This window comes from Sebastes umbrosus, chromosome 9, assembly GCF_015220745.1.
Source record: "Sebastes umbrosus isolate fSebUmb1 chromosome 9, fSebUmb1.pri, whole genome shotgun sequence".
NCBI lineage: Eukaryota > Metazoa > Chordata > Actinopteri > Perciformes > Sebastidae > Sebastes > Sebastes umbrosus.
Genome location: NC_051277.1, coordinates 28,283,886 through 28,298,078, shown reverse-complemented (window position 1 = coordinate 28,298,078; position 14,193 = coordinate 28,283,886). Strand labels below are relative to the sequence as shown.

Below are 14,193 nucleotides of genomic sequence, written 5' to 3'. Positions count from 1 at the left end.
GTTGTGTCTTGTTGATTCCTCATCTTGCTTAAAGTCACTCAGAATAACTAGTTTCAGAACTTTATCTCTTTGATACTAAGAAAATTCTTAGCTTAGCTGGCTCATTTTAAATTCTTGGTTATCACCCTCCACAGAAATGAGCTTTTGTCCTTCCTGGGCCACCTTAGTTTTACTGTGAAAACAGTTCCTCAGGGCTACTCTCTTATATCTCCATTATGCGATGTGACCTTCTCTTATCCTCCCTTTGCTGATGCATTTTTTTTATAACAAAGGTTGGATTTCTGTATTTTTTTCTTTTCAACAGTTGAAATTGCATACGTTTTTTCTTTAACTTCCATAATGTGGAGGCAGAATGGCGTTTTCATGCATGCAGTCTGGTTAAAGTCAATAATCTTTACTCGTTGGCCTTGTGAGCTCAGTATTTTAGCATCCCTCTGCCCTGATCACAATCTATCCCATCTCTGCTGCATTTTATATTCAAGGTCATCTGTGGAAACAGGGGCATACCCGTTAGCTGTGATGAGAAGACAGTGGTTAATAAGTAATAACCACAGGTCTTAATTTGTGCTCCCTGTGTGGCCTCTTAACCGGTTGTCATTAATAATTTTACATAAATGCAATTTGAAGCAATTGTAATATAATTTAGGATTTTAATTTGGAATCATTTATCTTTGAAGGGTGCATCGTGATGAAGGTCGTCATTACATCGATTGTACTGTGATTTTTCACTGTTTCTGTCGGAAATATTGCAAAACTAAGGGGATGTACTCTGTAGAGATCATGAATATTAATTTGATCTTTTATCTCATTCATCCGTGTTGAATCAGAGGCACATCAATGCTTCCACATTAACTTCTCTTTTAGTGTATGGGATGTTTCACCACTGTGATCTTAATCAGGTGCAATCTTTCTCCTTAAAGATATTCTGTGGACCACAGTAAAGAACTTGATCCTACTGAGCATATTAGCATTTACTATTTTAGCCAAACCCAGCATGCACCTGTTCTGTTTGATTTGGGTCATTTAGCAAACTCACTCGGTGGTGCATTAAATCAGTGATTAACGTAGATGCAGTCTTTGTTTTCACCGATGCTGAGATACAATAATGCTAATCACAACCAAAACCCATGATGATGTCATCCTTGATTTTATTGTATTGTTGTGCATTTCTTGTACTGTTTTTACTCTGTAACAGATGTGACTTGAAATTTAGCAACGTCCAATACTTAAATACAATAAAATTACTTAAAATAAGTAAGATCATGGATTTTTTTTTTTTAAATACTCAAAAAAGTACTCACAAAAAAAGCTTTTTTTTTTTTTTTTAAAGTAACAAGAGTAAATGTGAATCCATTACGTTCACCCATCAGGGATATTATAGGAATATTTAAGCTATATATATTATACATATATATATATATATATTATATATTTCTTTCCTTAAACGTGCAGTAGGCAGTATATTTTTGTCATCATTGGGGAAAAAATCCATAATAACCTTTCAGCATGTTGTAATTCAAGTGTTCTGAGAGATAACTAGACTTCTGCACCTCCTCATGGCTCTGTTTCTAGGCTTTAGAAAATCTAGCCCGTGACGGGAAACTTTAACCAATCACAGGTCATTACAGAGAGAGAGCGTTCCTATTGAACGTTCCTATTTTCTGTGCTCGAGCTGCTGGGCGGTGCTTGGTATTTCCTCAACTGATCTCAACATGGCTGCCAGGTCACAAACAGTACATTACAAGATGTTTCTGAAAACATTTGAGGAGAGAAATAGCTATTACAGTAACAGAGAATTGATTCATATTTGATCAGCGCTGCCTAGTTTGACAGTTTGATCGGAGTTCACGAGTGATTGACAGTCGTCTCTCATAGACGGCAGATGGACAGCAGACTCCAGATCAACTCTGATTGGTTGTTTTCCTCCGGTCTGTGAAATCTTGCAGATGCCATTAGGAGCACTGGAGGACACCGGAGGACACAGAGGGACATGAATTTTTTTTTCAGATTATCTGTCTCATGCACTACCGTCAGGATATAGTGACCATTTTATAAAAATACATTTTTAAAATCATATTTGCTCCATTTCTACCTACTGCTGCTTTAATATTTCAGTACTTTTCTCATTTTCCATGCAACCCTGCTGAATAATATAATTACAAAAGAGGTGGATTACAAATGTACTGGAATTGTTAGTCAGAATCAATAACATCATTTGACATTAGGAGGTGATATTCCTCTGTTATTTACCTCATCATACCGAACTGCAGTCACCATGGTGAAATTACAGGATATGGTCTGTAATAGAAGTGGACACTCACATAGAATAGCAGAACCTACCTGCAGCTGCCATTACAACAGTCCGTTTGATGAGCTCTTGCTCTCCTAATGGCTTAAATGTTTTTTTCCATTCTGTTGTATTGGTTCCCAAATTGGCCTATATTTTGATGTTATCATTTTCTTGCATTTTCATACAAAAGTCACATTTTACACCAAGTTGAGAAAGGTGCTGTGTGCAATTTTAGGCAGGAGACACAGAGGTGGTAATTTAATTATTCATAATCATCCAGTATTCTGACATGTCAACAGGATCTAACTGTAATTTTGGATTGTGATTGTGTTTTTTAACATCAGAAAGGTAAGCTGTTACACACAGTTTCCAATTTCATACAGTCAAATTATTTGTAATAAAGTGTCCCACAATATTTGCAGCAGTGGCATCACTGCGCGGCATTTACTGAACACCACCTCTCTAATCGTTAACAAAGTGTGGCTCCAGAGAGTTATAATGAAAACACATTTTATTGTACTATAAGTCTCAGTAGCAGGAACCTTATTGGACAGATTTTGGGACTTCAGTGCTTCACGGAGGGGAACTTTCTTTTTTCCCCTCAAAGACACGGCGGTCTCCAGGAGATATCTGTCGCTGAGATTTGTTCCTCCACCTTCAATACAATAAAAGAACGAAAGAATGGGAATGGAATTGAATTTGTGGTGCTCCAAGCATTAAAAAAAAAATCAACAGCATCCAAAAATCAGTGCTTAATACAGAGGTGACTGGATAATCCCAACATGTTCTCATCCAAACTCATCACATACTGGTGCTTTGGCATTAATTCAGGTTTTGGCATCAAATCCACTTAGTTACCCTTAGTATCACTTTAGGCAAGAAAACCACTTAGCTAGGTTTAGGAAAAAACGACATGGTTGGGCTTAAAATGACTACATTTGTACAGTGAAAATGAAACTGAACACAGGACACGAACAAACAACTGATTGTAACGTGAAAGTGAAACATAGCGCACGGCACACAAACAGCGGTCTCCTTGAAGACAGCCTTGTGATTGTTAAGTTTCACGGTTGCCACAGATGGGTTTACAATGTTAACTATGCGTTGGTATCACATGCTGATGGGAGTGACAAAGCCTCGGCACTTGACGCCCTGGGAATGACTGATAACCCACAGAATTTCCATGGAAAGATTAAGAAATTGGGCCTATGAAAACCGTGCACAATCCATCCAAGATTTGTTGAGACATTTTAGTCCTCTTGACAAGACAGAACTGCAGCACTAACACTTGCTCTTCCCTCTGATTCAATAATACTATTATCATTCTACTGACACTCTAATTTGAGTGTGTGTTTGCACACATGCTTGTCTGGTCTGATTGTGGCTTCTTATCAGCGGTCCCTGGCCTGTCCTTGTCCTCTGCTGTCTGTGGCCTGCCGACCGCTAGCCTGCCTGGGACAAGCTCTATGTGTGTGTACGTGTAGTGAAACAGCCCGTGTCCACCAAGCTCCACCCCCTGCGTGTTGCCGGTGGTTACTAAAGCAGTGTCCTGCTGAATTGATGCTCTAATTAACAACCCAGCCTCTGTCCGTACTTTTATCTCTTATCTGTCCTGATAAGGAGATGGCCGCCTTATCAACTCACAGCATCCCTGCCTTCTAAAGTTTGGAGAGGATAGCCATTGTTGGCAGATAGCCACAGTACACAAATGAAAATAGAGCTGTTGGTGACATTACAGCCATATAAACAGAGGAGAGAAATAGATGAGGCAGATCTCTATTCATCTGTTAATAGAAAAGGTGAGCAGTCCCAGACCTGTATCTGCTTCAGACTGCAATATTCAGCAAGCTTGCGGTTACACTAGCAAATACAAATGTTATACATGATGTAAGGGATAATGTTCAGCGAGCCGGTCATTGTTTTGAGGGGTGGACCCTGACGCCAAGCGGAGGGGTCTCTCATCGCCCTCAAGGGGATTCTTTCACAACAATGACCCGCTAGCTGTACATTATCCCGCTTATTACACGGCTACTTACTGAAGAAATCAATATTTTTGCACAAAAGCGGTCCTCCAGAATCCAACATCAGAGCTGCACCCATAGCAACGGTCTGTTATACATAGCAACGGTCTGTTATACATAGCAACGGTCTGTTATACATAGTAACGGTCTGTTATAGAGAAATAACAGACCGCAGAAAGCCGTGATCGACTAATCAGAATCAAGTATTCAGCACAGCCCTGTAATAAACATATGTGATGTCTCCACGATGTAAAGTCTGTGGGCCATGCATAGAGAAACACTACCGCACATATTCAGTGGGCCGCATACCCCGGAAGGAAACCCGGAAGCTAGAAAATTTTGTTTGCCATATGTGCCAGGCGAACAATTCTCACTGTACTGAATAGGCACCGTCTTATAGGGTCCGGTATCCAGTTCTTATAATACATCCATGCAGCATATACACACTCAGATGGACACATCACAAAGCATCATCAGATCATTCCAGGATCATGACACTGAGCTTTCATTGCTTCAGTGGCCTGCACATCACGTCACAATCCAGCATCTTTGAAGATGAAGAGGAAAAGCATGCTCACAGCCAGACTGTTCAGCAACTTCAATCAAATTTGCATGGTGCACATTTCCAGCATCTTATGCCCAGATGAATTCATGCTGTTCTGAAGGCCAGAGAAGGTGTAACACACTGATGAGGACAGTAGTATACCCAATAAACTGTCGCTCAGTTGTGACATTATTTTTTAAATGCTGGGCTCCACTTCTGTTCCCTCCATCCCTGTTTTAGAGTCCTCTGCAGCATCATGTTGTGTTTGTTGGGAACCTGCTATCAGCTGGATGCTGCTGCTGCCTTTTATCCTCAGAATACACAGTTGTGTGACAGCAGAGAGAGATTTGGGTCTGACACCGGTGTTATCTACCTCCACCACAACAACACAGGCCAGAGATTACACCGGTTCACCCAGACATCCTGCAGAGATGTCTGAGCCTCCGTTTACTGAGCCGGACGTTGATGCTGGACCTGCAGGTCTGAGGCTGGCAGAGACAGAGAGAGAGAAAGAGATAGAGAAACCTATCCACTGATTCATTTTATTATCAAAGAATATGTTTAATTATCACAAAGACAAGATTTGTTCTTGATTTTTTTTCAAAACTTGCACAACTATCTATCTATTTATCTATCTATCTACCTATATACTGAATCTATTCAACCCCTGTATAAAATGCACATTAGTGAAATACATTTTCACTAGAATCTTGTAACTCCATTCCTTATTACATCATTGTGTCTCCTGTTCTACCCGGTTTGTGGGTGTGTTGTGGGTGTGGGACCAGGGTCTGAATTTAACTTTTTTCACTTCCTGCCATTGTGGCAGACAAGTATTTTCTTTGTCTGCCCCCTCAAAAAATATCTGCGCTAAATGAAGGAATAACATTTTAGATCTGATGTCATTCAAAGTTTGATATATTTAACATAAAAAAATATTATATACATGATAAATTACAGTGTTCCAATTACACCATAGCTTCTGGGGGAGCCCTATTTTTGGGGGGAGGGAGGGTAGTGTACACAGTACTGTACTGTATTTTCTTATTGTCATATAATGTAGTTATCTGCATAAACACACACAATTCAAATGATTATGATTTTTTAAATATTTGCTCTGATTAAAACAAATCTTGGTAAGTTGTTTGGAAGTTAAACAGGTCATAATTCTCTCTCTATTATCTATTTTATATTGCTGTGAAAACATCTCCTTCAAACAACTGGATTTATTCAAGTTTCTCGCCAAAAACTTAATTTTACGAGATTACATTTGAACACATCATGATGACATTGTAATTTACCTTTACCTAATGGTCATTTTGCTGAGCAGACTGTGAACGCCTCATAATAATAACCGAATGGCACCTCCGTTAACGTTAGTTGCTCCGCTATTTAGCCAGTCAGGACTGTGCTACCCACCTGCTGCTAACAGCTAACGTCACTAACTCTCCTCCTGTTGATTTCAGCACAGATTTGTTGTTAACAGTGTCGCATTATCAGGGAAAAATAGGATGCGCCTCTCAAGTTTAGTACATCATGCTTTTGAGTGCTTTTTTTTTCTCTCCGCCGTGTCTCCGCTCCAAAACAAACATGATACAGCGTGCGTATGCGTCATTGTGCATGCGTAATTGTCGGAAAGCATCAATAAGAGGAATCGATAGTCACGGAGGCATGAGATGCCAAGAAAGCGGACAACTACGGTTTTCTATTCCCATCACTAGGGTTTTCCCTGCCTGCCTAAATGGCAGGTGTCCTGATGATTTCACCCGCCAAACGCCAAAAATGTACCCGCATTTCCGGGTGCTAATTTCCGACCGTGTGTGTCATCCCTCTCACCTATTGAAAGCGGCTGGGTCACGCGTCAACAACGTATCAGATCTTTTGGGTACAACACATGCGCAGTAAAATCTGGTCCGCATTCGCCGAAATTGAGCCAATCGCAACGCACGACCGCAGCTTCAGTTACAGTGCGCATGTGTCATACCCCGAGACCCGTGTTCCGCCTGTCTCCCAACCTCCTTCAATAGACCTTGCCCTCTTACTCTCCTTGCTTCCTGATTGCTGTTCAGCCACCGGCTCGAAGCCACTCACCTGCATTCCATCAACTCATCAGCTCTGCAGTATATCCACCCCGGTTCTTCATTCACTCATCGGCAGATTGCTGATTCAGCTACAGTGGCCTTAGGCCTCTTGAAACGTGCATTCCAGTTTCTTTCTCGAGCGTTTCTCTGATTCCTTTCTAACCTGCCTCTCTGTGCCACAGGATCTCTGCCTGCAGCTGCGTCACGCTCTCATCCTGACATCTCCCGCTGATCTGCCTCGTTTCACCAGTCCCCAGCTCCCCTCTAACCTCTGCCACCACCAGCCGGATCCCACTAAACCTTACTTTATCATTCACCCGTTGATCATTACAATTACTTCATTTTTTTTTTTTAAGTATTACCTTATATTTGCCAAAAACAGGACTTATATCATAGAATCTTAAAAAAATACTTTTATTAATGTAAATAAGAGACTAAAATATATATGTAAACTGTGCATGTATAGCTGAAATAATGCAGGACCGCATTTGTGCACATAGAGCAGAAATGCTCCCATGCCTGTTTTTTGTGTACATGGGTTTTAGGACCAAAATAAATGTCATAAAGAAGCACTGAGGTGGAATCTGAATCCATAGTAAACAGAAGATCATTTACCACTAAAGTAGGTGCAGTTTGGCTAGTGTGAAAAAGAAATCTAGGATTGTGGTTATTGTTACTGATTAAGCGAGAGACACATGCTGCTTTAACAGCAGAAAGAGAACACTTTTCACAATTTAATACACACTCATGCCATGAAATGTAGAAAATTTCCTGTTTTGATTTATGCATTTGCGTTTCCAATCTCCTGCAGGCCTGCTTAAGAGCACGTGTTTCATCATCACCACAGTGGTTAGTCACCACACAGTTTTCAACAGGGCCTGTCGCTGTCGTGAAAAGAGTCTGAAACACAGGAAATCACTCATCAATTGCAGCTAAAGTGGACGGAGCATTGTGGTGAGTGGAAAACACATCAGCGCCAACATTACAAGGACAGGCTAGTGTTGCTTCAAATTTAATAAGAAAGTGATCTGACACACAGATGTGACAGCAGAGACCGTCAGAGCAGTAACATCTATTCCACGACAGAATCAAGTTGAGGGTGTTACCACTGCAGTGAGTAGGTTCATGTACAAACTGAGTGAAACCAAAAGATGGGTTTTAAATGGCTTTACGTAGAGGATCAAAGGCCTTACTCAGGTGAATATTGAAATCACCAATAATCCAAATTTCATCAGAATGAGTAACAAAGCTTCCATATAAATTAATAAATTGGATAAATTATCCAAATTATTTTAAGAATTGTGAATAAGGGCCAGGCGATCCATAAAGTACCCAAAGGTGGAGTCTGTTGCTCTGGACAAATTAATTCATAGTTGATAGAGATTGAATTCAAGAGCCTTAAATTAGTTTAATTTAATATCAAGATTGGAGGTTAAATTGAAAAAAAGCAGATTTATAGCTTAAGGCCACCACTTAGTTTAGTTCACCACTGCCAGTGGTAGGAATGATGATCAGATTTTTGTGATTCAAATATTTAGGGAAAACAATTCTGAGCAAAACGGTGGGGGAGGGAAACAGTCTCAATGCTGTAAACTGGTCACAATAAAGACATTGACAGGTTATGTTGTCTTGGTAAATGTCAAGTTGTCATGATAAAGACATCTCAAATAATGTCAACTTTGCATTTAAAAATAGTCTGAGGCAGTCATAGTCATTCATAGACGTCTTCATGTTCGTGACAGATGTCATGTCATGGTTATGTTGGTGTCAGGCCAGTCTTATGCACAGCCCTTAAAAATAAAGTTTCAGCCAACATTTACCATCATATTTCTTCTTTTACTGACTAAGTACAAAGGGACCCCTGCACACATGGCAGAGTATTGGATCAGGTGTTTACGGGCCACAGTGTGCTGGTTTCTATTGTAGTACTCCAGCTAGCATATCCAGGTCTCTCAAACCGGAGATAAAGGTGTATCCATTTTAATCCAAACACTCACAAAAGAACTTTGTCAGGGACAATGCAGTAGCACCTTGACATGTTCCCACAGTCCATACCCAACTCTAACTCTATGCCATCACAAGTATGCTGTACAGTTTTGGCCTTAATGGCTGCATGGGTAACTCATCACTTGAGGAGTCCTGATGTATTTCTGAACTTTACTGAAATCAACATACGCCCCTTTGCCACTGGACAAAAATCCACTTACACACACTAACTTCTGGCTTTTGTCTTTAGTGGGAATCGGCATTCATTCCCGTGATAAAAAACTGCAGGAGTATTTATCGGCTCCGGCTCCGATCGGCAGTGATGGAAACATCACACTCTGGTGGACCCGTTAATTTTCGCCCCTTTTCCGGAGCTTTCTTTGTCATCACAGCCAAAAATTCTGTTCATCTCCATCCAAACAGCGTTCTAACATCGTTCCAACTTTGTCCACACCAAGTTTGAATAAGTAACAAAGAAGTAACCACTGTAACATTTTCACTGACCTCCATGCTGCTTCCTACTGTTTACTATGCCTGCTTTCTGACGTGTTTGTGACGTCGAACATGAAACGCCAAAAAACAAGATTCGGTCAAAACCGATTATATGTCTGGACCGTGTACGGCCAGTCTGTGAATTTGTGGCTAAACTGTAGCTAGCCACAAATAGTCAGCGGTCGTGTCTATAATGTTAAATCCAGCAGTACATGTCCACCAGGTCCGGCGAGGACACTAGCGGACGCACTGCTCCACTCAACTGGCCGTTCAAGCGGTGACGTACCCAATCGTGGAATGCACCCGGTTTTCTGCTCATGGCGGCCTGCTCGTAAACTTTCTGTTATTCCGTTTTAACAATCCACCAATATCTACTTCTGAAATCATTTTAACTGAGAAATAGGCTATGCCACTGCTGAATCTGGTTTCATTTTAGAACTACAGTAGATCGCCTAGTTTGACAGCTTGGTCCAAGTTTCGTGAGCCGGACGCGTCAATGGCCAATGGTCAATGAGGAATACACCAACACTCGGCCGACCAATCCTGTAACTTCATCACTCATTCAGTCACTCAGTGACAGACTTTTGCGTTTGTAGGGCTGGCCCTCTGCGGACCGGCCAAAAAGACAGAAAGGCGTACTCGTCTACTGGCAATGGGAAAGGAGTCTATTGCCTATATTTAGCGGAGTTTTCCATGTTTAGAAAACCCAACATACGCACTTATTTTGGTAGAAAAAAGTTAATACAGTAAACGGCAACTTTGGAGGGAAACCAGTTTCAGAGTTTAAAAGCCTGTTCTAAATGCAACCCACTGTCTTAGTAGGTGCTGAAAAGTTTGCAGCTCGCACCTCCCAGCCTGTGAATCCAGGCTCATTTTCCAAATGTAGGAGTGATTTGAAACAGTGGAAGGTCACATTGGCACACTGTTCCACTTTGCTGACACAATTAAACAATGATAGGCAGGCTGAGCTAAAAAACTTGCCACTTTCCCTGAGATTCATTTCCCTTTCTCTCTTTCTCTCTCCCCTTTCAAATAGGCTGAAATGAATTGCAAAGCTATTAAAAAGGAAAATGGTTCAGAGCGCTAAGATAGCATCTGTGTCTCTTTTTTTCTGGGAAGCGGAGGCAGTGCATGTGAGGGTGCGAAAGAGATTAACCCTTTCTCATGAATTCTCATTAGAAGTCACTAATCTGTTCTTTTTGTGTTGGAGGAGGGATGTGTGCAGACTCAACTGAAGCTGGAGAATATAGCATTCAGTCAGTCAGTGTGAAGAGAATGTGACACAGGCAGACATGACAAAAACACGGACATACACGCAAGCTGCACTTACACCATGTTAACTGAAAATACTATTAATATATATCTGGATTCATGTTAAGAAAATCCACCTCTTTTAAGTCTCCATATCTTCCTTAAGCTATATGCATTATGGACCCATGTAGGGAATTAAGAGAATGAGAGAAAAAAGAGTGTGAGGGAGGTATGTATATGTAATCTCTTATCCCTGGCAAATACAGTAATTACAAGGCTCTCAGCAGCAAGGCAGGGGTCAGTGCCCATATGCCTTCAGGCATAAACACAATTAAAAACACAAAGTGTGGAGAACTACTGACAAAATCAGTTTCCTGTTGAAGGAATCTATCGCTCTGTGAAACTAGTTATTTTAACTAGAGCACACGAAAACATTATGACATCAGTTGTGACATCATGAAGGAGCGGTAACATCATAAAGGAGTGACATTCAGGAGAGAGTCCCAGAATCACACAACTGTAGTTAAATCTGAAGACTCGATCAGACGAAACACATCGACTGAGAGAAGCAGTTGTCTCAAGAGAAAGAGGTATGAATTTTATGAATGCATTGCTTTATGTGTGTGTGTGTGTGTGTGTGTGTTCAGTGTGCACGTGTGTGCGCAGGTGTGTGTTTGGGTGACATCACAGCAGTGGTGACATCACAGCAGTGGTGACATCACAGCAGTGGTGACATCATCACTGCATGGTGACATCACCAGATGGAACACTGTGATGGATTAAAGGAGTGGTGACATCAGTTGTGACATCTTAAAGGAGCAGTGACATCATAAAGGAGTGACATTCAGGAGAGAGTCCCAGAATCACACGACTGTAGTTGAATCTGAAGACTCGATCAGACGAAACACATCGACTGAGAGAAGCAGTTGTCTCAAGAGGAAGAGGTATGACATTTATGAATGCATTGCTTTAGATTAAACCTCCCAACAGTATATGAAGCAGTTAAAATGAGCCTCAACATTTAAATGCAGCTTACATGTTAGTTAATAATAATTAGGGCTGCAACTAACGATTATTTTCACTCATCAGACTATCTACTGAGAGAAGCAGTGAATTTCTCTCCAAAAACCACGAAGCATCGACAAGAATTGACCGTAAATCAGCATTATGGTATCATCAAGAACTTCCCAGCCAGAAGCCATCATGCCCGAGTTCAACGTCCGTCACGCTGTTTCCAAGCTGCTCAACTCCTTCTTTAAGGGGATGACGGCGGATCAGTGGGGAATGATGAAATCCGGCAGCCCCGACGACGCCACTATGACCATGATGGGAGAGTTGCTGTTGGACATCACAGCGGCCTTGACAAAATCTTTCCTGAAATCTCTCGGGAGCACGACCCTGGCGTCTGAGGACGACGTCCAAATCAATCTGGGCGACACAATCTCTCAGGGCTTTGCCGAAGCTCTGGGCGTCGACTTCTCGGTTCAGTGTCCGAGCTCCAAAAGCTTGACGACATTGATCTCTGCAGAGGTTTCGGAGAGCGTCCGAAGTGCCCTCTCCAGCCCCGAGGGCATAGTTCAGCGCCTCACTCCTCCCGGCAGACTCAACAGCATGATTCTGCATGCCTGCAAAATGTGCCAAGCGTTCATCGGCAGGATGAAGTCGGTGTTCTCGCCTCGACGGCGCAAGCAGAGGACCATCTGCGAACAATCAGATGTGGAACCGGAACCCTCAGACGCCGAAGACCGCCATGCGGCGACGCCTTCGTCGGACGTCGTGATTGAGATGAAAGACATCATGAATGTCACAATCATCATCAAGAAGCAGTTGAACGACATCACGGAACCTCTCTTGGTTGACGTGCCGGACTCCGAGTACACGCTGCTGCAGTCTCAAAACTCTCGGGAGATTGAAGACGTCGCAGAAGACATTGCTCGGAGCATCGCTGAAGAGGCTCTAAGACAGACTCCTTTGGAGCAGAAGAGCAAACGCTCCAAGAAAAACATTGGAAGCAAAATTAAGAAACTTTTGGCAAAGTGCTTTGCCAAATCGTGCATCCATCGCATCGTGGCACAGATGACGAAAAAATTCCACCGAGGCTCCAAAGTTCACAGTCGGGAGTCGGCGAAGTCTCTCACGAAGAAGATTAACGATCTGATGAAAAAACCAGAGAACCGCGATCTTCTGGGACTCGGCACTCCGCTCCTAACCATTCCCCCCGGTCGAGTCTTGGAGTTCACAAAGGTCCTAAGTGATATCCTCTACACACACATCCTACACGGGCCAGAGATCATCCCCGAGCCGGTGATACGTGCCAACATGCGCGCCGACTTGCAGCGGAAGGTGCTCGGTTTCCTGTCTCTGGCCAGATGGTGGCAGATCTTTCAGTCCGACGACCTCGTCGACAATTTGAGACACGCCATACTGGGGACTAAGCCCAGGGCCAAGAAACCTTTGGCAATCACTGCACTGCCTGCCCCGGTATCCGTGACGAAGAGTCGTGATGACTCTAAACGGCGAGCGCGTAACGTACAAAAGAAAAACTGCGTCGAGGTGCTCTTGGAGAGGCTGGTCACGCGCATCTTCAAGAAGGCAAAAGTGACCTGGACCCTTTCAAACGTCCAGGACATCATCCAGCGCCTTTTTGAACAAACGTGGGCCGAAGTCGAGGGTCTCGATTTCGATTCCAGCTCGGAAACATGGGAAAACCTCGAAAAGGCAATTTACCGGGACCTGATTAAGACGTGGGGCAATGCGATGTGGGTGCTGGTGTCCTTGAAAGGGGGTAAACCGGCACTCGGAGACCGTATCGCCTCCGCCGTCAAAGGTCACCTGATGGCACCACCGAGACAGAGGTCCTGCATGTGCAGGTTCTTCTCTTCTATGCTCACCGCCGTGACGAGGCGTTAAGGTGGTTTATGGGGTTTTCTCCGGGGGCTCCGGTTTATCCCACATATATATATTTTATATATATATATATAAAAAATGTCTTCAATGTGTCATTCATCCTGAAGGAAAAATTGACTTTTTCCTTCTGAATGAATGCGAGGGCTTGAGCTCTCAGCGCCACCTCAGTAGTCAGTGTTGTCTACTGTTGTGTTACGCACGGGTTCGATCTGGGTGATCCAGTTCTCCCACAATCAGTGCATAATAATGGACATCTAATTAAATCAAATAAATAATAATATAAATAAATAATATGAATTCATTTCTGCTCATTTCTCTCATCATTTGCTGTAAATATTTAACTCAGACTGAAGTTCTGCTGATTCAGTGAATTTTTATAAAGTGCAAAAATGAAGTACAAAGTCTCTTCCATCATATACACTAATCTTAATTATTGCATATTTGAATGAGTTGACCTGCCTGACTGTAAACATGTAGAGAGTTATTGTAAAGGAGAATCAGGTTTCTTGTCTGTATTAGCTCACACAGTCTGGAAATAGCTATTAATATTTAAAACCACGTCTATTCCTGACCGATCAGAACTGTTGTAATTAAAGATCATTAAACCTTATTTATTATGTT

The 14,193-nt window shown here is 42.2% G+C and overlaps 1 protein-coding gene across 2 annotated transcripts; it reads left to right on the top strand.

Moving 5' to 3' along the window:
• Nucleotides 1–11,142: 11,142 nt before the first annotated feature.
• On the top strand, nt 11,143–13,873 carry LOC119493774. Of its 2 annotated transcripts, none has more exons than XM_037779208.1 (2): nt 11,143–11,255; nt 11,755–13,873. In XM_037779208.1, the coding sequence occupies exon 2, from the start codon at nt 11,833–11,835 to the stop codon at nt 13,573–13,575; it is 1,743 nt and encodes a 580-aa protein (XP_037635136.1). In that variant the 5' UTR covers nt 11,143–11,255; nt 11,755–11,832; the 3' UTR covers nt 13,576–13,873. The 2 variants fall into 2 exon arrangements, with proteins under 2 accessions (XP_037635136.1, XP_037635137.1); XM_037779209.1 differs by lacking the exon at nt 11,143–11,255 and adding an exon at nt 11,550–11,609.
• The last annotated feature ends 320 nt before the right edge of the window (nt 13,874–14,193 follow it).

Coding starts and splice junctions, on each gene's coding strand:
- LOC119493774 (XM_037779208.1), top strand. CDS start 11,833: ATGGTATCATCAAGAACTTCCCAGCCAGAAGCCATCATGCCCGAGTTC.